This window comes from Drosophila subobscura, chromosome E, assembly GCF_008121235.1.
Source record: "Drosophila subobscura isolate 14011-0131.10 chromosome E, UCBerk_Dsub_1.0, whole genome shotgun sequence".
NCBI classification, from domain to species: domain Eukaryota; kingdom Metazoa; phylum Arthropoda; class Insecta; order Diptera; family Drosophilidae; genus Drosophila; species Drosophila subobscura.
This window is the reverse complement of record NC_048531.1, coordinates 9,728,988-9,749,372: the sequence shown is the minus strand read 5'-3', so window position 1 is coordinate 9,749,372 and position 20,385 is coordinate 9,728,988. Positions and strand designations below refer to the sequence as shown.

The 20,385-nt window shown below is 47.4% G+C and overlaps 4 protein-coding genes across 19 annotated transcripts; 2 read left to right on the top strand and 2 right to left on the bottom strand.

Moving 5' to 3' along the window:
• The first annotated feature begins 153 nt into the window (after positions 1-153).
• Positions 154-13,130, top strand: LOC117892129 (phosphatidylinositol 4,5-bisphosphate 5-phosphatase A). 5 transcript variants are annotated; one of them, XM_034798163.1, is made up of 5 exons: positions 154-1,183; positions 1,243-1,509; positions 1,589-1,637; positions 9,968-9,970; positions 13,119-13,130. In XM_034798163.1, exons 1-3 carry the CDS (start codon positions 440-442, stop codon positions 1,616-1,618), a joined length of 1,041 nt encoding a protein of 346 aa, XP_034654054.1. In that variant the 5' UTR covers positions 154-439; the 3' UTR covers positions 1,619-1,637; positions 9,968-9,970; positions 13,119-13,130. The 5 variants fall into 5 exon arrangements, 4 of the variants coding, with proteins under 4 accessions (XP_034654054.1, XP_034654055.1, XP_034654053.1 ...); XR_004648683.1 differs by having other exon boundaries at positions 155-1,183; positions 1,243-1,637; positions 13,119-13,129; XM_034798164.1 differs by lacking the exons at positions 1,589-1,637; positions 9,968-9,970; positions 13,119-13,130 and adding an exon at positions 1,698-1,963.
• On the bottom strand, positions 2,601-9,499 carry LOC117892116 (EH domain-binding protein 1). 10 transcript variants are annotated; one of them, XM_034798135.1, is made up of 13 exons: positions 9,401-9,499; positions 8,292-8,572; positions 7,637-7,844; positions 7,403-7,584; positions 7,139-7,338; positions 6,058-6,847; positions 5,792-5,994; positions 5,367-5,731; positions 4,635-4,955; positions 3,868-4,579; positions 3,293-3,389; positions 3,042-3,230; positions 2,601-2,983 (listed from the first exon to the last, which is right to left on the bottom strand). In XM_034798135.1, the coding sequence occupies exons 2-13, from the start codon at positions 8,393-8,395 to the stop codon at positions 2,902-2,904; spliced, it is 3,453 nt and encodes a 1,150-aa protein (XP_034654026.1). In that variant the 5' UTR covers positions 8,396-8,572; positions 9,401-9,499; the 3' UTR covers positions 2,601-2,901. The 10 variants fall into 10 exon arrangements, with proteins under 10 accessions (XP_034654026.1, XP_034654027.1, XP_034654028.1 ...); XM_034798136.1 differs by lacking the exon at positions 9,401-9,499 and adding an exon at positions 9,250-9,385; XM_034798137.1 differs by lacking the exon at positions 9,401-9,499 and adding an exon at positions 9,261-9,377.
• On the bottom strand, positions 10,012-13,054 carry LOC117892119 (polyadenylate-binding protein-interacting protein 1). 3 transcript variants are annotated; one of them, XM_034798149.1, is made up of 4 exons: positions 12,966-13,054; positions 12,746-12,860; positions 11,583-12,490; positions 10,012-11,509 (listed from the first exon to the last, which is right to left on the bottom strand). In XM_034798149.1, the coding sequence occupies exons 3-4, from the start codon at positions 12,462-12,464 to the stop codon at positions 10,631-10,633; spliced, it is 1,761 nt and encodes a 586-aa protein (XP_034654040.1). In that variant the 5' UTR covers positions 12,465-12,490; positions 12,746-12,860; positions 12,966-13,054; the 3' UTR covers positions 10,012-10,630. The 3 variants fall into 3 exon arrangements, with proteins under 3 accessions (XP_034654040.1, XP_034654041.1, XP_034654039.1); XM_034798150.1 differs by lacking the exons at positions 12,746-12,860; positions 12,966-13,054 and adding an exon at positions 12,551-12,685 and having other exon boundaries at positions 11,583-11,762; positions 11,859-12,490; XM_034798148.1 differs by lacking the exons at positions 12,746-12,860; positions 12,966-13,054 and adding an exon at positions 12,551-12,685.
• A 614-nt stretch (positions 13,131-13,744) lies between the features above and the next one.
• On the top strand, positions 13,745-20,041 carry LOC117892115. Its single transcript, XM_034798132.1, is given in 13 exon segments — positions 13,745-13,974; positions 14,704-14,850; positions 14,853-15,127; positions 15,191-15,822; positions 15,881-16,004; positions 16,071-16,267; positions 16,332-16,579; positions 16,645-16,688; positions 16,690-16,835; positions 16,895-18,584; positions 18,653-18,772; positions 18,828-18,974; positions 19,036-20,041. Coding segments are annotated over 12 exon segments (4,458 nt in total). The 5' UTR covers positions 13,745-13,974; positions 14,704-14,726; the 3' UTR covers positions 19,747-20,041.
• The last annotated feature ends 344 nt before the right edge of the window (positions 20,042-20,385 follow it).

Genomic DNA, 20,385 nt, shown 5'->3' with positions numbered 1-20,385 from the left:
TTCCCAAAAACAAGGCGCTCTTTGATTATATTGAATTTCCGTTTTAAAAAACTTACGGTGGCAAAGTTTCCACTCTTTCGCTGCTTTCTTGAGCTGCGCTCGATATATCGATATATTTATGTAACAATTTATATTTTCTCATCACTAAAGCAACAAAAACACAAAACACACCGAAAACAAAAATACAAAATAATCCGCGCTTCATTCTATAAATAATTGTAGTGGGTTGTTGGTGGCGGGTTGTTAAATCCAATCAATAGTTGCAACTGTGTTTGTTTCACTAAATGCTGGAGAGTGTGCGTCAAAGCTATACGCCAAGTGGCCCTGGATGCGCTGTGTGCTGTCAAATCCAAAACCGGATCCCCGTGAGCTCACCTTTGTGACGTCGTCTATTGTCGTTGTGTTGTATTAATCATAGTGTAGCTAATTAGTCGCGAAAATGGTTGCGACAACGGCAATTGCCGATCTGTGCATCTTTCTGCTGACCTGGAATGTGGGCACACATTCCCCCAGGGACTTGTCGCTGACATCGCTGCTGGCCTTGAATGGAACCACCAACTGTCCGGACAACCAGCTGCCCGACATTTACGTCATAGGCATGCAGGAGGTCAGCACCAAGCAGGTGCTAAACATCTTCCAAGACGACCCGTGGGTGCTGAAAATCGCCAGCCATCTGCAGGATCACCAATACGTGAAGGTGGACTCGAAGCAGCTGCAGGGCATCCTGATAACAATGTTTGCCCAGCACAAGCACATTCCCCACATGAAGAACATCGAAACGGAGGCGACCAGAACGGGACTGGGCGGTCTGTGGGGTAACAAGGGTGCCGTGAGCATCCGCCTCAGCCTGTACGGCACTGGCGCCGTCTTCGTGTGCTCCCATTTGGCGGCGCACGACGATAAGCTGAAGGAACGCATCGAGGACTACCACCAGATAGTGGACAACCACAAGTACGAAGCGTCGGGCTATCGCCGCATCTTTGACCACGATTTTGTCTTCTGGTTTGGGGACCTCAACTTCCGGCTCTCTGGCGAGACCAGCGCCTGGGACGTGCGCACCGCCGCGGAGAATATGCGCTACGAGGAGCTGCTCAAGCAGGACCAGTTGAACCTGCTGCGAGAGACGGGGAATGCCTTCAGTTTGCTGGAGGAGCAGCCACCCAACTTTGCGCCCACTTTTAAGGTGATTGAAAAGTCAATTTAAAATTCCTTATCTAAAATGAAATGTTCTTTTCTTTGTAGTTTATTGAGGGCACCAATGACTACGACTTGAAGCGGCGCCCAGCCTGGTGTGACAGGATACTGCATCGCGTGCAGCGTAACATTTATCCAGCGGTTACCCTGAGCGCCACACAGTTGTCTTATCAGTCGAATATGGAGTATACGCTGTCGGACCACAAGCCCGTCACTGCGACATTCAACTACAAAGTGGAGACGGCTAATCAGACGGACGAGGAGCTGCACGAAATGACCCATGCCGGCGCCGCGACACCCGCCGGCACACCAAATGTTAGTTTAACCTTCGCCTTTATCGTGCTTGTAGCTGCTTTGCCTTACACTCAACTCTGATTTCGCTTTTATTTTGTAGTTGTTTAATGCCCAGCTAGAGCAATGGTGATGCAACCATGATGTCAATTGTTAATGCTTTCTAGATCAAATCTAATCAATAGCCATAATTAAATGTACTTTCCCCACAGACGAAATCTGTGAAACGAAAACGATATTAAGAGTACAATGTAAAGGAATCTCGCTAAGTGTTTAAGCAATCAAATCAATCAATCTCAAGTGTCAAAGTGCAAAATTACATTTACATATAACTGTAATCATTGAAATAATTGTAAAGACTAAACTGCTGCATATCGAATGTTGATTCTTCAAAGTTGTATTAGGCAAAAGGTATTTTTCTACACACAAATCTATCTGAAATTTATAAACGAATAAAGACTTGTTTTTGACTGGCAAACAGATTGACTCATCTCTCAGATACATATATATATATTTATATACATATACTATACGCATATTTATTCAGTTGTTTTTTTGTTGGGTTTATTTCGCATTCTTTATTAGCTATTGGGGGGGATTTCTCCTTCTCGGTTTGAACAGTTCTTTCTATATAATGTACATACTTTTGCTTGGGTGTGTGGCGGGGGGAGGGGTATAATATATAAGTATATAAGCCACCTTTAAATTAATTATTAAAGCGCTTTGCCTTTGCCTTAAACTTAGGTGCGGTATGATAAAAATCTAAATTAATTGTAGATAAGTTACATAGTTCCCTTTTTCTTTTGCACAAAAGTAGTTTATAATAAATATAATTATTATATATATATATATATATATGTATGTGTGTGTGTTTGTGTGTAGGTGTATATTTTTTGGGATGAAGCGTTTCTTGTATTTTGTTTTGTAAGGGATAAATGCTACAGTAAAAATGATCGTAAAATTGCCCAAGCGTTCCAGGGGGGGAGCATTAATGATCGTCAGATGGCAACAAAGTAAACAAAACATAATCACAATATTTGAAATTACTTTTTGGGGGTGAGGGCATCCTTTGTTCGCTTTCAAATTTCAATGTTGCCTGTGTGCTGGGTTCGCTCTCTGTTCAGTGTTCAGTGTTTGAGTTTTACTTAGTTTACTAACGGACGTTTTGATCATTTATTATTATCGAACTCTCTGCTTAAATACAAACGCGATTTCGTAGTGTCACAGTACTCTTTGTCTAACCCATTTGCCCTGGCCCAGAGCCACATTGTGTGCCACTGAACAACAATACAAACATACCATAGATATCTTTAACTATTTAGTTTACATCGATAAGATTGTGTGTGTGTGTGTGTGTGTTTGGGGTACTCATAAGTATAATCTCCAGTCAAGTTTCGTAGAATTTCGATTCGTTTTCTATTGTAGAACACATTTTTCCTTCCCACCGCTGATATCCACTTGCTCCAGCTCCCTGGCTATCTCGTGATCGTCTTCAATGCTGCAAATTAATGATTAGTTTCTGCTTTAAAGTTGGACTAGGAGTAGTCATAACTTACGCAATCTCTTGATTGTGCAAACGTTGCACCAGTTGATCTCGCTTGTCCACAATCGTGACCAGCTCCTCGAGCAGCAGTCGCTCCTTTTCGCGCTGCACTTCCGTCTTGCGCCAGTCCTCAACAGATTGCGCCGCCCGCAATTCCTGATTAAGCATTGTAAACTTTCGCTCCAGATCTTTCTCTTGTTCGCTGTTTTAGGGGTAGAACACAAATGAGCAAGGCCTTGAGGGTAAAATGAAGATTTTACTCACAGTATATTCAATTGCATTTGCCGCCTGAGCAGCGCATTCTTCTTGTTGACCAGCGTGAACCACTGTGAGAGCAATTGCTCCTCCGTTTCCTCGGTTTCTGTGTGGGAAATGGACGTGGAGATTGTTAGGATTACAAAACATGCAGAGACACACACTAAAAACTAAGCTCTAAAATGCTAATTTATAGTTCAAAGTGTAATTTTGGTTTAGTCTACGAAGTACGCGACTCCTTTGGCGGTTTTTAAAAGCTGTTTGCAGACACTGTGATTAGTGAGAGAGTTAGTGGAGACGATTGGAGGTGGCTTGGAGCTGCAAGCTGCCTTCGAACAAAGTTAAGACACAATCGGGTCGGTTAAGCAAATGGTAGGAAACACACACAAAACGAACAAACGGCAACAAACAACAAACAGCAGAGAGCACAGAGCAGACAGGAAATGAACGATGCGATGCGATGCTTGGCTTGGCTATGCTGGGCGGCAGGCGGTGGGTGAGAGGCAGCGGTTGGCGTCGCAGTGGCGTAAGCAGTTAGGAACTCAATGATTCTAATGAATGTGGAGACTTGGCTGGCACTTTACCGCAATGGTTGCGAGAGTGGGTTCGGCGGGAGCGCCGTTGATGGTGACGCCGCTTGTGGCGATCCTGCTGCCGCCGCATGGAGGCCACAGTTCCGGTGGCTGCCATGGCCAGGGCATCATCATCATCATCGCTGTCATAGGAGGACTGCTGGGAGGACATGCCCGAGGCGGAACTGCTTAGCAGGTGACTGTAGGGCACAACATGATGCACATGATGCGGGCGCGGCCGCAATTGATGCTCTTGATGGCTTTCATGGTTTGTGTGGCTTATCGATGGATGATTGTCTTTATTCACATTTACAAAACACGAATGGGAGCGGGGACGAGGTCGTGGACGCATACGCAGCCGTGTCTGTGCCTGCACCTCATCGTCCGATTGGCAGGCGCTATCGCTGGTGGTTACATCGTCTTCGCTGGTTGTACCAGTCGTACCCGTACCCGCACCCGCACCCGCACCCGTACCCAAACCCGTCCCGAACAAGCTCTCGTCGTCGGAGTCGAGCAGCTTAATGCGTATCACGTCACCACCACCAATACTATTTCGGATTAGCCTAAGGAACGGATTGCCGTTCCGATTGGTTCGATTATTACTTGGATTGCCGCCCATCACTGCGCGCAGCTTAGCCTCCAGACTGCTGGCCTTCTGATCGATAGCCTCCTGCTCCCGCTCCAGTGCCTCCAGCTCGGACTCGATGTAGGACAGCTTTTCGCCCTGCAAAGGAACACAAAATGAGAGTTGGTCCTTCTCCTGCCAGTCCTCTGCTTACCCTCTTCTCGTGCTTTGGTGAGATGCGCTCCACAATTGCATTGAACGATTGCAGCGGACTGCCGTTGACGTTGCTTAATCTATGACTAGGACTGATCTTGTTTCCCCCACTGCCCGGCTCCGTCTCGTCCAACTTCTTCAGATTCTCAAAGTAAAACTCCTCGGAGCCGTTCTGAATGGGCGAAATGGTGCGCTCGGGTGAAAAATTGAAGCGTTTCGGCTTCGTGGGGCTGGTGGGACTGTCCATGGAGCCGCCAGTTTTGGTGCGCGTCTCCAGTATGAGGCGACGTGCCTGCTCCCGCAACCGCTGCTGTCGCTGCTCCTCCTGCGTAAGCAAAACAAAGGCGATAATTGTGTTAGCATTGATTAGCATGGAGATTGTGTGAGGCATGCAAGAGATTGGCAGCTGCCGGCTGCCTGCTGCCTGCTGCACGCTGGCGAACTGAAAGCTACTTACGTCTGTCGCATCGCCGCCGCCGTTGACGTTGCCGTTGGAAAACTTTAACTTTTCCATCATAAGCTTAGCTTTTTCACTCATTGCCTTGTGGCGCGTTAAAATTCGCTATAAAACAAACCAAAAAGTAAAGCAAAAGAACAACAAAAAAACAAACCAAATCATATTTACAGCTACAAAAGAAGCTTAACTAACTGCAAGGCAAAAACTGCAACAAAACGAAGCACTGCCAAAACAGCTACAGCTACAGCTACAGCACAGGCTCTGGGATCTACTCACATTCGCCGCATGTGCATCCAGCACCGAGAGGGCTGCATTCTCCTTGCCCCCTAATTGCGTAGAACTTTCCTCGCCTTCCTCCACAAACAGCGGCTGGGCTGGCGTCACACCTGACTGATGCTGCGTGGCATTAATCGAGTTCTTGTCCTTCGTGGGGGACAGCACTTTGCCCAGAATATTCTTTGAGTTGTACAGAATGAGGTTCTTCACATCCTTTTTGGTTTGCGGTGACATTTGCTGGATCTCATCGTCGAAGGAGTTCTGATGCAGCAGCTGCGTCTTTAGGTGCGAAAAGTTGAGGTTCTGCGACAAGTTGTCCGACTTGTAATTGCCAATAACGTAGCTCGACTCGTCCGAGGTTGTGCCTGCCCAGAAGGTAAATGATAAATGTAATTGTTTATGCAAAATTGCATTGATTTACTTACCGATTTGTTCGATTTGCAGCTGCTTGCCGGTAAAGTGCGCACGCAACTGGTGCAGATATGTCATGACGGCCAGCTTATCCGGCACTGTCAGCAGATTCATGTCACGCGGCTCAATGACACGGGGTATGCCCAGCGACTCGGCCGCGTCGAAGGCAATGCGACAGTTGCCCACCACCTCGTGTGCACTCAGCTTTGACATGTCGCTGAAACAGAGGACAAAAGATTAGCATAAAGGCTGCAAGGATTGCTGGCTGACTGGCACTCACATTAAATCTGGTACAAAATGATGAATGATGGCACAGAAGGCCATGCCGTTGCGCCAGCTGGTGGTTAGGTTTGTAACCTTCACATTTGGATAGTCTTTGGTAACTTCTTTGCACCACTCGAGCAGATCCTGGCCGGGTGTGTTCTCCTTTAGCACAATCTTCTCCACAGGCTTGAGGCTGCTCATTTGCGATTTGCTGGAATCATTGAGGAGCGTAGGTGCGGGAGCAGGCGCCACTGGCTCGTAGCTCTTCTTCAGATTCAGCGGCTGAAGCTCGGCACGCTTTGCATTGGACGAGGCTGCTGGCTCCCTGCTGCCCCTAGTGGGCTCCGGCGGTGCAGTCTCCGTGGCCGTGCTCTTCGGCGTGTCCTCCTTTTTGGGCTCAGCTGGCAGGACAATAGCTGGCCGAGAGTCCTCCTTTGCGTCGAAATTTAAAGCCTTTCCCTTCTTTGCTTTCGCTGGCTCCTTGGCAGTGGCTGCCTTTGGTTCCAGCGGCGTGGATGTGACCACCTTGGCGAAGCCCTCGCTGTGATTGTATCCCAGTGAGCCAGCGGGTGTCTTCTGCTGTGCCATTTCACCTGTGCCCCTGGTGGGTGTACTCTCCACCACTGGCTGCAGTCCGTTGGGTGTTTTGAAGCCTTCTTCGGCAGCAGCAGCCGCCGCCGCAGCAGCAGAAGTAGCTGGCAATTCAAGCGTATGCGAAGCTTCCCGTTCGCCATCGGCTTCTAGTTCAAAATGCAATTGATTAAAGGACTCGGCCAATGGTGTGGGATCTTCAGATAACGAAGGTACTACACAGAAGGTAACAAAACGGAATATCGAAACGAAATAAATGAAAAACGAAATTTACATTTACATTTACATTTACACACGACAATACGAGAGTTGCGGGTTTAAATCATTCAAGATGTGGTTGGAAAGGATAGAAAAAGGGAAATAAATATCGTTTGAGTTATGAGGAATTATTTTACAGACATGTGTCTACCAGCTAAGAGTTACATACTAAGTAATTGGCATACTTAAACTAAGCTAACATCAAAAGTTGTTGTGCAAACAAGGGATTGGGGGGTTGGGGCACTCACCACTTAGCGGCGTGGCCACATCTATGCAGCCATTGAGGCTCGTTGTCATCTGTTCCAGTTGATGCGTAAAGTCATACAGGTTGTCCGTGATTTCGCTGAAGTTCTCGAGATCCGGTATATCCTCCAGATCGTCGAGCGGCGCCACATCACAGTTGTTGTTCACCGACATCATTGAGACAACGCTCTGCATGTCCTCATCTCTGCAAAGAACACAGAAACAAATCAATTCTGTATCCCTGAATGTGATTCCGGGTGGGTACACACGTTGCCTTGCCCTCTCGTAGGAAGACACAGCTGATGGTTAGTTCCAGGCTGGCTGCGGTTATCTTCTTCGAGACTGGCTTCAGACTCAATGTAAAGCTCTGCTGAGTAGATTCGATGCTAGCATATCGTCGCATATTAATACTAGCGCTGGCCAGCACACGCTTCTTCCCCATGGGCGTTACCTGACAAACGAAGATTAGTATTCTATAAGTAATGTTTAATTTGTTCACTCACATCTTCGATGACAAAGGTCCAATCCTTATCCTCTAGCTCGTGTGTGCGGGGATCCTTGAACAGGGTGACGGATATGGTGTGATTGTCCGGCACCGGCCAGGATATATTGCCCAGCAGTGGATTCATCATATCCGGCTCCCATGGTAATGGTGCACTGGCCACACGTCTCGATCTTCTTGTCCACACAATGGACAGATTCGATGGCCGCCTGCAAAAGATGATTAATTTCATATCAAAATGAATTTATGTATGTAAATATGTATGTATTATCTGCATCTGAAAGTGCTTTCAACTCGAATCTATTCTGAGAACATACGCGGGTTTGTTATACATTTCATATACATACATTTACATTTTTCTTATGTACAATTGAATGAATAACATTTTTTGTTCCCGGAATAAGTGCAGATATGTGGGCCCTTGTGGGCTGATATGACTCCCGCTTATGTACGGATCTGTACAAGTGATGATTAAGCAGAGGAGTCTGCATAAAAGAGTTTTAAATATCAACAGGAAGTGCGGTTCATACATATATGTACGAGTACATTGCTGCTGAGTGGAGGAACTAAGGAAAAGCTTTTTATGTTCCACTTGAAAACGTGAAATTCCTCACTTGTGGCTGCCAAGCAGAGCACCGGAGTTTATTCTCACTTACCATTTAGCGGTGGTCTCTAGATGCAGGTCGTGGTAGGATGCGGTGAACTGGAACTTGGCCGCTCGCTTGAAATTGCGCTGTAAACGCTTCCAGACGCTGCCCATAATGACACTTGAGGGGGTGAACCCTACGACCGTTTTGTGGGGATGTTGAGTGGAGGGGGGATGGGAGCTTCTGTATAACAGTTATCTCCGCTGCGATTCTTGTTGTGGCTGACGACTCAAGACTCTTAGTTCATTTTGTCGTCCTGTCATAAATCAGCTGCTGCTGCTGCAGTCGACCTTAGAAGCACAAGGGAGGTGAAGGGAGGGGGGCAATAATTGATTAGTATGTGCTTCAAACGCCTGGCACTAGGCTATGGATAATCTGGATTATATTTCTGGGTCGCTCACACAAAGAGAGGGCACTTCAAGACACAATCCAGATTGCACTCAGCGGCCTAGGGGTACGAGATACTTGAGAGATTTTTGCTTATAATGTTGCCTGCGACACTAGACCGAGACGCCATTAATGCATTTCTTTCATCTATTATTTCCGAGCACTTTTTCTTTTATTCTTCTAAGGACTTCGATTCTCGCTTTGTTGTCTGCAAAATACTCAAAAAATACACACGCACACACACACACACGCACGCAGCAGAAGTACACACACGGATACGCACGATTGTCCCTCCCACCCTTTGCACGCTATGTATCGTATCGTAGTATTTGTTGTTTTGCCATTGCACTGTGTTTTTTGTGACCTTTAGTTGTCACTTTTGTCGCGTTTTTGTTGCTTTTCTTATAAATACTTTCGAGAATTACAGCTTATTGCTAGTTTTGTTTTTATCTATTAATGGCAGTGTGCATGTGTTTGTTCGCGTGCGTCGCTCTTGAGTGTATTGTATCGCACTAGCCAATCCAATATTTAGCAAAACTCTGTGTATCCCACATATATGAATATGTTTGTCTGTATATACATAAATAGCACCATTATGACGTCACTCTTGTTTTGGTCTCTAAATTCTTTTCAAGGCCCTCTATACATCGACACGGGCAACGACACTGTTCCCCGGGGCTTTGCGAGTGTTCTTTCACACGATCGGTGTTGTATATTATATATAAACATACATTTAATCTCGATATTAACTCGAGTTAGCTCGGAAATCGGAAAACTCGAGTTTTCCGCACACAAAACAGTGACCGCGGACTTATCGATAAAATATACCGTATGGCCCTTATAAAAATACCTTCTCATGTTTAAAATATACCGAGGAAGAAGCGAACTTAGTCGATTTAACCCCGCTCTAATTAAACGCACTATCAACTCAACTTAAATCAAGGAAAATAATACTAATGTATGGGCCTTGTAGCTCCATGCTACTATTTGACAGGCAAAACATAAATGACTACGATATCACTCACCCGGACAACGTTAATATGATCGACCGACTGGTCTACAATGGGGTTAATGAAGGCTGCAGCAGTGAAATAGGTATCGATAGCTGGAATTGCGCGTTGTGTTAGAAATTAATTTAGAAAATTAATATTTAAATATTTACATTAAGGCAAATGCTTGTTTTAAACGCAATTCGATAATTTTTATTTATAATTAAATCATTGTTTCATTAATAATAATTACAATTATTTAAAAATTAGACGTGGCTGCTGCTGCATTTCGATTTATATGATCAAGAGAATGTTGATTTTTAATTGAATGTGAAATTATTTTGCTTTTCTATTTTCATTTCGCTTCGTTTCTTTTTTGTTTTGTTTTGTTTTGCCGTTATAAGTCTACACATATGCTATGTAAGTGTGGGTGTACATATGTATGAGTCTTTGAGTGCAGCTCGGGTGTGTGTGTGTGTGTGTCTGTGTGCTGTTGCAGCGGCGTGGCAGTGGCTTTCTATCGAGTTGTTTTTGTTTTCCTTATTTTGCAATTTAATTTAATTCAAGCGATGTTTTTCTTTCCAATCAACAAATTAAAAAAAAAGAACAAAAATGATTAGCTGTGCGAAGGGCGGGAGAGGTTCTGGCTTTGAGGGCCGAAGACCATGTGGCGAGGTGGTACAGATACAAAAAATGCGTATCACAAAAATATGGTTAGAACAAAATGGTTATAAACATGTCATAGTGGTGCATGAAACGAAATATATCACAAACAATTTGCTATCAAATAATTTAAAAGATAATCACAATTGGTTCTGAACCATGCAACTGAAATTATCGATCCTACAACCGAGAAATGTGTTAAAAATGCTTTGTACATATATTAATTCGCTTCCTGTTGTTCGTGCATACATATGTACGAGTATATATATATACCTAGCTGCCACGCCATTAAACCACACAGTTGCCCGTCTAAGTTTTACGATTCGACTGGCCCTGGGCCTGGGCCTGCGCCTGCTGCTGTCCCTGCTTGCAGAAGTCCTTGTACGCGCGCTCGGTCTCCTCGTCCATTTCGGGATCGAGATCCAGGTCGCCGTCCCGCACATCGAACTCGTCGCCGTCACTGCCATTGGCATCGTCCTCGGCAGCAAGGAAGTCCGTCTCCTCGGCGGTCAGCTCATGGCCATCTGGGCCGTAGAAAACGGGCTCGTCGCTGAGACGCGGTGGCTCTGCCACAGTGTCCTCCTCGCCACCGAGGGCATTGGAGACCTTGCGGCCCCAGTTGTTCTGCTGCAAGGCAATGACGCTGGCGGCCATTGCATACTTGCCGGCGGTGTTCAGATCAATCACTTTCAGGGCTGTGATTATTCTCAGCATGTCGTCTGGGCAGTCGGCGCTAAGGTCGTAGCCGGCCAGCTTCAGGGTCTGGCAAATGCAGCGCACGTTCTCGGCACTTTCGCAGGCCAGCAGCTTGGTCAGAGAGTACACAATGTTCACGGCAATGAGTTGGATGCGGGCATCGTCATCCCCACGGAGCTGCATGTACAGCTCGGCGAGGAAGAGTGCAGTCTCGCGCACCTTCTGCTGCTCCCCAGAAGCCATATACTTGGTCACCTCCTCCTGGTGGTAGTCGAGCTTGCATTTGAGTAGAGTGTGGAATAGCGAGTCCGGCTTGGGGTTCAGCATGTGCAGCAAATTGTACAGCTTGGCCCCCATGTACCGGAAGTTCGGCTGCTCGATGGATTTCTCGAATATATCCTCCATGGCGATCGACAGCACGTAGTGGTTGTGCTCCATGCCGTCGAAAATGGTTAGGAAACGTGATGCGATTGTGTCAAATTGGCCCGGATTCTGAAGGATTATTCAAATAGGACAGCAGTTAGTGGAACGAAATGGAAGAGGTGGTGGGTCTGACTGCTCTTACCTGGTTAAGGCAATGTATCACTGTATCGAGATACTCCAATGCAATGGTAGCCATGTCCGGCTGCGACGCGTTCGACGACGACGAGGACGAGGCTGCTGCGGACGAAGTAGAGGCTTGCGGCTGCTGCTGCTGCTGTTGATTTTGGAAATACTGCTGCTGCTGCTGCTGCTGCTGCTGTTGCTGATGGTGTTGGAATGAATTGTTTAAGTGAGCGTAACGTTGGAATTTCCCGTGTTGATGTTGTGTGTTCTGTTGGTGTGGCAGTTGCTGTTGTACCTGCTGCTGATAGTAATTGCCCCCCATCGAGCCATTGTTCGAAGACTGCTGCTGATTGGACACGTTCAGACGGCTTTGGAGAGAGTTCGGGAGATTTTGCATATCGTTCTTAAACTTCTGCTGATGCTGGTGGTGATGATGGTTGTTGTAGTGTTGCTGATGCTGCTGATGATGGTGCTGCTGATGCTGATGATGATGCTGCTTGTACCCATTCGCATAGCGAGGCTGCTGCTGCTGCTGCCCGTAAGGCGCCGATCCTCCTGGCTGGTGCTGCTGCTGATATTGCTGGTGTCGCTGTTGGGGCGCGACTGCCCTCGGTATAAAAATGGTAGCGGCCGCCGACAGTTTCGATGAGCCGTCGAAGCCGCTGGCCAGCTCAGACAAAGCCTGAGCCTGAGCCTGTGCGTAACCGACTGCCTGGCCACCAGCGTACTCACTCTGTGCAAAGCCCGCGGCTCCGCCATAATCGTTGAATAGGTGCGCCTGTTGCTCTATCGGAATGGCAGCGCCGTGGGGCAAGCCAGCGGCGGCGGCATTGCCCCCGGGATTCGGTCGACGGAGTTGCTCATACTGGTCTTCGGGTTGGAAGGGTGCGCGGCATGACATAGCGATAGCGGCGTCGTTCTCGAAAACTATAAAGAAAAACACAAAATTAGATCCTATCACGTTTTAAACAGCACCAAACAAATCACATTCATGATCCAAAGATGCGGTTACGTAGACGCCGAGCGCCGACGCCGATTCCGCCACAATTGCGGACATTTTGTTTCTTCGCTAGGTTTTTTTTTTTTTCAAACACAAAGAACCGTCTGCCTAAATTTGCTTCACCGACTTGCACTGGCCCACAATACTTTCTGACACTGTTGCTTGAGTTTTTCAATGCCTACCTTAATTTGATCGAAATTATACGTATACGTCGTTGGTTTTTTTTTTTTCGTCTTGCTTGCTTTGTCACCTTTGCTTTTGCTGCCTTTCAACTTTCGCTTGCTCGTGTCTCCGTGTCTGTCGCAAATAGAATAATGGCCGATAAGCTCAAGTGCTTGCAGTGTGCATATATTTAGATGCGTGATGATAATATTATATTTGTTGTCGCTTTACTTTACATACCAATTATTTATTTGCAAAAGATAATTAACAATTTCGCCTTTTCACTGTCGGGTGCAGTGTAATCAGTGAGACCGCAGAAATATCGATAAGATATACCGTAAAACACTAAAAATATACCAAAATATACCATGTCATTGTAAAAATATACCGTAGTCTTAAATCACATTCTTCGACTTTGAAGTTCCATTTAATATTACTAGCTTGCAAAGATTATTTCCACTGAAACAATAATTTTATCCAATTGAAGAATCAATTTGGCTTATTATAGAAACTCATTTTTATTGGATTGGCCTACCTTATGACTACAGTTTACAAATTTTTATTTGCAGTTCAATTTGTGGACAGATATGAATCTATCGATATATATTCATTGTTGATAATATATTTACTGGTGATGGTTATTTGGACTACCGAAAATATTTGGAAAATGGATATATCTGTGGGATACATCATCAGGGGAACTGCTTTTCCGTTTGTTTTACGTCGCTAGACAATACATACCTGAGGATTTTTTGGTCTTATCAATGCACAAGGTGATTTGCAAGAAATATCGGTACTTTTGTGCGATAAGTGGACCCAATTCGGCCATTTTTCTATAGATGATAATATTATAGCCGAGATCCGATTTTCTGCCATTTGGGGTCATATTCCAGTCCAGTATTCAATTCCACATCGTTTTAGATTATAAAAATTTCAACCAGCCCAAATAGTTGCATCGGCTATCAAGATTGTTCTTTTGATTATTTATTCGCTCCCACCAAACGGTCACACTAGATAGTGTTTTTGTTGTGCTGCATGTGCGCAATTTTTTGTGCAATTTTATTTTTTTAAATATCGTCGCAATTCTCATAACTTGTGATAACCATGACAATGTGAAAGACAAAAGAACGCAGAACTCGTTCAGCCGATGTCACAACTAGCATAAGATTAAGTGCAATACATACGTATAGAATCATTTCTCATTTAATGTAAGGACAACGGTTTCGCTTCGTTATAAATAAACACAAACGTAAGTATTGGTGTGTGGCATTCGTTCGTGAATATGTATAGGCAGGTTGCAGGTGCAAATGCACTGGTATTGTGCAGTATAATTGTTCAACTAGTGCCAAAATCTAAAATATAATTAATTTACGTGTTTTATCAACCACACCACACCCCCACATCGCTTCCTCCCCCGGGTGTGCATATGTACGTGGTGGTGTTGTGTGTGTTTGCTTTCTTTTGTGTTTTGTTTCTCTTTTAATAAATTCAAGGCATTGTGACTCAAGAGCGCGGACACACACACACACACACAACACTCCAAGTTCATTCACTTGTGGCTCTCTTGTTATGCTTAAGCCACAGTTATCTACACATCCCCCAGCCAGCCAGGCTTTGGGATTCTCGGCTATGAGTCACCCGTCTTCGGTTTGGCGGGAAATCGACAGATAATCTAATCGAAGTGCTAATTTAACAAGCTAATAGTTTAGTGTCCCCGTTTGGAGACGAGACAGTGCACTAGAATTTCCTTTTACGATTGCGGCTGGCGGCTGTCGGCTGGCTGTTTGTCACGAATTACGAATCTTTTCGAGTTGAACAAGTTTTTATATTTCCTTGACGGTCAGCACACAGAAGGAGTCGTCATGGCCCATGCTCGTTGCACGTATCCAATTTCACCATTCGCTGATAGATTGTGGGTCAAGATTTGGACAAGTTTTGTGAACAAAGAGTAACGCGAATGTTTTTGCACATTTTCCAGGCTACTTTTTATAGAACACCACCATGGACACCGATTTGAATGAGATGCACTACCATTACAAGGATATATTGTCCGTGTTTCTGGACGCGTTCATCGAGGACTTTGACTGCAAGGATGTGGAGGACTCGCTGCGCTCGATACTAACCAAAGGGAAATCGATTTCATCATCTCGTCGAACCAAACGAATGTCAGCATTTACCTTTTGTTTTGGAAGCTGCTCGAGAAGCCGGAGAGCATCGTTCAGAGGTTCGTCGAGGAGGTGCTCAACTACCGCGATGGAGCCAACTATGAATTCCTGATGACGCCCATCAAGGCCGAGTATTTGCAGCCGAGCACCAACACCAGGCTGTACGTGGAGCAGCGGGATCGCCTGTTCAATGACAATCAAGCCTTCTCCAAGTACAATGTGCCGCGCCTGAAACCGGTAGGTGCCACGATTAATGAAAGGTTTTCACTGATTTTCAATGCATTTACTTTCCGTGGGCAGCATCTCGCCTTGACCAAGGCTCTGCTGGAGCTGAGGCCCGCCAAGAATGTTTTGGTTGATGGCCCCTTGGGTGCCGGCAAGCAGTGGCTTGTGCTCGACGTTTGCTCCTCGTACAAAGTGCAGCAGAAGATGGACTTTAAGATATTCTGGCTGAACGTGAAGAGCTGCAACAGCCCCGAAACAGACCTGGAAATGCTCCTCACACTGCTCTACCAGATCGAACCGAATTGGAGCGGCCGCTGCGACTCCGGCAGCTGGAACATCATGCAGCGCATTGATAGCGTGAAAGTCGAACTGCGGCGGCTGCTCAAGAGCAAACCGTACGAGAATTGTCTGCTGGTGCTGCGCAATGTGCAGAGCGTGCGCACCTGGAAGGCGTTCAATCTCGGCTGCAAGATTCTGCTGACCACGCGGTACAAGGTCGTCACCGATTACCTGTCGGCGGCGACCACCAAGCATGTGCCGCTGCAGGATGCGCTCACGGAGCACGAGGCCGAGTCGCTAATTGTCAAGTATCTCCACTGCAGGCCAGAGGATTTGCCCAGAGAAGTGCTGACGACAAATCCACGCAGCCTGAGCATTATTGCCGAGAGCATACGCGACGGCCTGGCCACATGGGAGAATTGGAGGGAGTGAGTCAAGCGAAGTTCCCTTCTGTCAATCGCTTTAATCTCTTTTTCTTCTTCGCAGCGTAAACTGCAACAAGCTCACGAGCATTATCGAGAGTTCGCTGAAGGTGCTGGAGCCGGTTATAAATATAAATATGTTCGATAAGCTCTTCATATTCCCACCATCAGCACACATACCCATACATGTGAGTAGCCCCCCATTGACTCATTGGCAATTGTGTAACTAATCTGCGTTCTTTATTGGCCCTCAGCTCCTATCTCTGGTTTGGTCTGACGATAAATCAGATAGCGATGATCCGATGGTGGTGGTGAATAAGCTGCACAGATACTCCTTGGTGGAGAAGCAATCCCAGCAGTCGACCATAAGTATACCCGCCATATACTTGGAGCTGAAGCTGGAGGTGGACAATGCTGCGGCACTTCATCGGCGCATTGTTGATTATTACAAGTGGGTCCCGCAATGCCCTTAGCTATGTATTTTCATTTAAAATTTAATTCCTTTCCTGCTGCAGCATCACAAAGGCCTTTGACGATGATGATGATCTGACGGTGCCCTTTCTGGATGGTTATTTCTATTGCCACATTGGCCATCATTTAACCAAGTTGCAGCGCGCCGAGAGCGTGGCTCTGTTCCGCAAAATATTCCTCGATTTTCGGTTTCTTGAGCAAAAGATACGACACGATACGACAGCGTGGAATGCCAGCGGTTCGATACTCAACACGTTGCAGCAGTTGAAGTTCTACAGCTCCTACATTATCGGTATGCAGTCCATTTGTTACACGAAATGTGCCTCGAATTAATCCAACTTTATTGCCACATTTTAGACAATGATCCGAAGTATAGGCGCCTGCTGAATGCGCTGCTGGATTTTCCTGCCAAAGATTGAGGAGAGCCTCATACGTTCCAAGTTTACGCGGCTGCTGCGCATCGCTCTGATGGCCGAGGAGGAGGCCATTTACGAGGAGGCCTACCGGCAGGTGCAGCGTTTCGGCGATCAAGTTTGGTTCACAGAGCAGTAAGTAAAAGGTTTTAGGAGTGTTCCGCAAACCATGTGCATCCCTTTCCCTTTTGCAGTGGCCGCTTTCACCAGCATCGGCAGATCATCAACTTGGGCCAGAATGAGGTGCGACATGCGCTTTACCTGAACAATGACTTCTGTTTGATGGCGCTGGCCAGCAATCAAATGCTGCTGACGGACGTCTCGCTGGAGGCGGAGGACACGTATCTGCTGAAGGATGACAACGACAGCAGCGACATCCTGAAAATGGCCGTGTTCAATCAGCAGAAGCATCTGCTCACGCTCCACAGCAATGGCAGCGTGAAGCTCTGGTCGCTGTGGGCCGAGTGCTTTGGCCGGCGACACAGCAGCGGAAGTCGCCAGCGCGTGCGGCCGCCACACCTTGCCCATTTGCGGCAGTATGCGGCGACGCGCACGTACAAGCAGCTGGTGAATGGCGTGGCCAAGCGTGCCATAAACAGCTACCAGACCATTGACCAGAGCATTGTGGCGTTCCACCTGAACGAGGCGGCGACAGTGGGCGACGCAAAGATCCAGCTGCATGTGGTCTTTAGCAATGGGGATGTCTGCATCTGCGAGTGGGATGACAGGGACCAAGTGTTCAAGTCCTCCAATACGCCCACACTCAAGACCCAACAGCTGCGTGTGCGCTGCTTCGTTCAGGTGCTGAATCGTTACTATGTCATGTGCACCGCCGACTGCACGCTCACCGTTTGGGATCTGACCAACGGGTCGGGCGACAAGCCAGAGCTTAGTGGGTATGATGTCCTCAATGATCCACCGCTGGCGATTGAAGCCTACAACGAACGCAGCCAGCACTCGACGCTGCTGCTCATCCACAGGTACAGCGTGTGGCGGTTGACCTTCGAGCCTGGCGACCATCAGCAGCCACTGGTGCGGCTGCAGTCGGAGCCTGTGCAGCTGCCGGACACGAGCTTCATTAACTGCGCCAAGGGTTCGGCGGATGGCCGCTATCTGATCCTCGGCACATCCGTGGGCCTCATTGTGTACGACATCAAGCTGTCGGATCCCGTGCTGCGCAGCAATGTCAGCGAACACATCGACTGCGTGGACATCTACGAGCTGTGCGATCCCATTTACAAGTACATTGTGCTGTGTGGTGCCAAGGGGAAGCGCCTGCTGCACGTCCACACAATGCGCAAGGTGAGCAGCATGGAATCGGGCATTACGTGGGTCCACAACGTGGACGAGACCAGGGGCATGACACGAGCCTGCCTCGAGCCCAATGTCTATCTGCGCTCGCTCCTAGACATGACCAGCAGGCGATCGCAGCTGCTGGCCGTTGACTCCAAGGAGCGTATCCATCAGATTGAGACCACCGCAGATCCCAGTGCTCGCCGCAGGTCCAGCATTTCGTCCTGGTCAACGATAACACCCACGCATGCCGCGAGCAAAACGAGCATCACCGCCATATCCGCCCACGATGATGATCACATCTATGTCGGCTACATGGACGGCGTGATTATCGATGTGAACCGCGATGCGGTGCTGCCGCAACAGTTTATCACGGAGCCCATCGACTACCTCAAGCAGATCAACCCCCAGCTGCTGGTGGCATCGGCGCGTGTGCCACGCAAAACTGTGATATTCCGGCTGCAGCCAGAGCAGCCAGTGGCTGGCAATGGCACGCCAGTGGATTGGCCAATTCAGCTGGAGCTGTACACCAAGTATTCCTGTCTTTTGGGTGGCAAGTTCTTGCTGCTCTTCTCCGATCACGGTGTCTTTGTGAGTGCCAGATGATTATGATTCGATCTAAAATGATTCGCTGACTGTTTGAATTGTTTTCCATGCAGCAATTGGATCTCTCTAACCCTTTGGCACTCGTCAAGCTGGATGACGCTGACGAACCACTTGTTGGCTTTGACCTAAAGAGCGGTCTGCTCTTTCTGGCCTATGGAAACAACACCATTGAGGTGAGTGAGGCACAGAAGCTTGGAATTCCCTGACAGTAATTCTCTTTCTCTGTAGGTTTCCCGCTTCATCTACACCGACACAAGGCTGCGGAACGATGTCCTCTGCAGCACACGCATCACAGAGGAGGCCAAAATTAGTTATCTAATAGCCACAGATGACGCTTGCCTGTTTGCGCTGGGCTTCGAGAGTGGCCTTATCGAAGTGAGACTCTTTCTTCCTTTTGTTTCCTTGATTTCTAATCCCTTTTTGTGTGCATTAACAGCTCTACTCGCTGGCAGGAACTGCCATTCAGCTGGTCTACAGCATGAGGGAAGTGCACGAGCATTGCATCCGGCAGCTGCGTTTCTCGCCCTGCAAGCAGCTGCTCGTTAGCTGTGCGGAGCAGCTGTGCTTCTGGAATGTCACGTACATGCGGAACAACCAGGTTGAGTCGCAGCTGGCCATACGACGCAGTCGACGCCACAAGCTGTACAGCGTTGAGCAGGAGGATGCTGTCGACGCGGCACCCATTGTTTCGGACATGGAAGAGCCGCCGCCGCCGCAATTTGTCGCCGCCTATACGCGGCAGCCCGTGCGCGACACCCAGCCGGAAGCAGATCTTTGGCGGAACAAGCGAGGCAATGCCATCAGGCCGGAGCTGCTGGCCTGCATCAAGTTTGTGGGCAACACGGCCTGCCAGTTCTTCACCGACGCCAAGTTCTCGCAGTTCTATGCAATAGACGACGAGGGCGTCTACTATCACTTGCAGCTGCTGGAGGCAAAGCACCCGCGCAGTGGATCGCCCTCGGACTTAGAGATGGCTGAGAGGCTCGCAAGCGAGATGTTCAGTGACCTGCAGTATGCGAATCTGGAGGACATTCGAATAATTGAACCCACATTGACAATTGCGGATGGCATCGATGACGTGGGTGCCGATGTCGTTGGGGACTTGCAGGCAGAAGCGCCGCTGGCTGTCGACGAATGCAGCTCATGACGCCAATCGTGCGCCACTGCCAGGCGCACGGACGAGGGCAATGGACACTTCCATTATGCATTTATAGGATTAATTCTCTCTTACTTAGTCGCAATGGTATTCTACTGCCTCAAGCACGATGTGTCATAGTCTCTCTGCATGTACATGCACAAAAATGTATTGCTGGGGAACGGAACGGAACGGGAATTGTGAAAGGGCTTCTCAGGGGGGACAATGCCCTACTATGTGTCTGGCCAAACGACCCGCGCCCCAACGTCTGCGTCACACAAAAATACAAATTGTACGATACACACGATTCGCCTGGTGTTTATTTTGGCTTTGGATTTGTTCGATTTTGGCCAAATCTATTTATTTATGCTGTTGGATTAAGAAAAATATGAAAACTATAATTATTGCGAAATGTTTAGCTGCGGCGCAATTGTGAGAGCTGAGTGTTGTTGTATCCGCATATTCTATTGCAAAGATTTTCCTATTAGCTAATTATCCAGGCCGTTATTTGGAATTTAAAGGAGGATTTTAGAGGGAATAAATATCGATACTACTCATGGTACGGGAAGGCTTAAAACAACAGGGGTCTTCAGGTCATAAAATTCTCGAAATATTTAAGAAAATATTTTATTTTATGCACCTTTAATGTTT

What these genes read in the sequence shown, in the direction of transcription:
- LOC117892116 (XM_034798135.1), bottom strand. Translation starts at nt 8,395, where the DNA reads ATGGGCAGCGTCTGGAAGCGTTTACAGCGCAATTTCAAGCGAGCGGCC. An exon ending in GCTGCAAATCGAACAAATCG is followed by an intron (nt 5,732 to 5,791) that starts GTAAGTAAATCA and finishes CCTTCTGGGCAG; the next exon opens with GCACAACCTCGGACGAGTCG. An exon ending in CAAATGCAATTGAATATACT is followed by an intron (nt 3,231 to 3,292) that starts GTGAGTAAAATC and finishes CCCCTAAAACAG; the next exon opens with CGAACAAGAGAAAGATCTGG.
- LOC117892119 (XM_034798148.1), bottom strand. Translation starts at nt 12,620, where the DNA reads ATGTCCGCAATTGTGGCGGAATCGGCGTCGGCGCTCGGCGTCTACGTA. An exon ending in CGCATCTTTGGATCATGAAT is followed by an intron (nt 12,491 to 12,550) that starts GTGATTTGTTTG and finishes TTTTCTTTATAG; the next exon opens with TTTTCGAGAACGACGCCGCT. An exon ending in TGATACATTGCCTTAACCAG is followed by an intron (nt 11,510 to 11,582) that starts GTAAGAGCAGTC and finishes ATAATCCTTCAG; the next exon opens with AATCCGGGCCAATTTGACAC.
- LOC117892129 (XM_034798161.1), top strand. Translation starts at nt 440, where the DNA reads ATGGTTGCGACAACGGCAATTGCCGATCTGTGCATCTTTCTGCTGACC. An exon ending in ACTTTGCGCCCACTTTTAAG is followed by an intron (nt 1,184 to 1,242) that starts GTGATTGAAAAG and finishes TTTTCTTTGTAG; the next exon opens with TTTATTGAGGGCACCAATGA.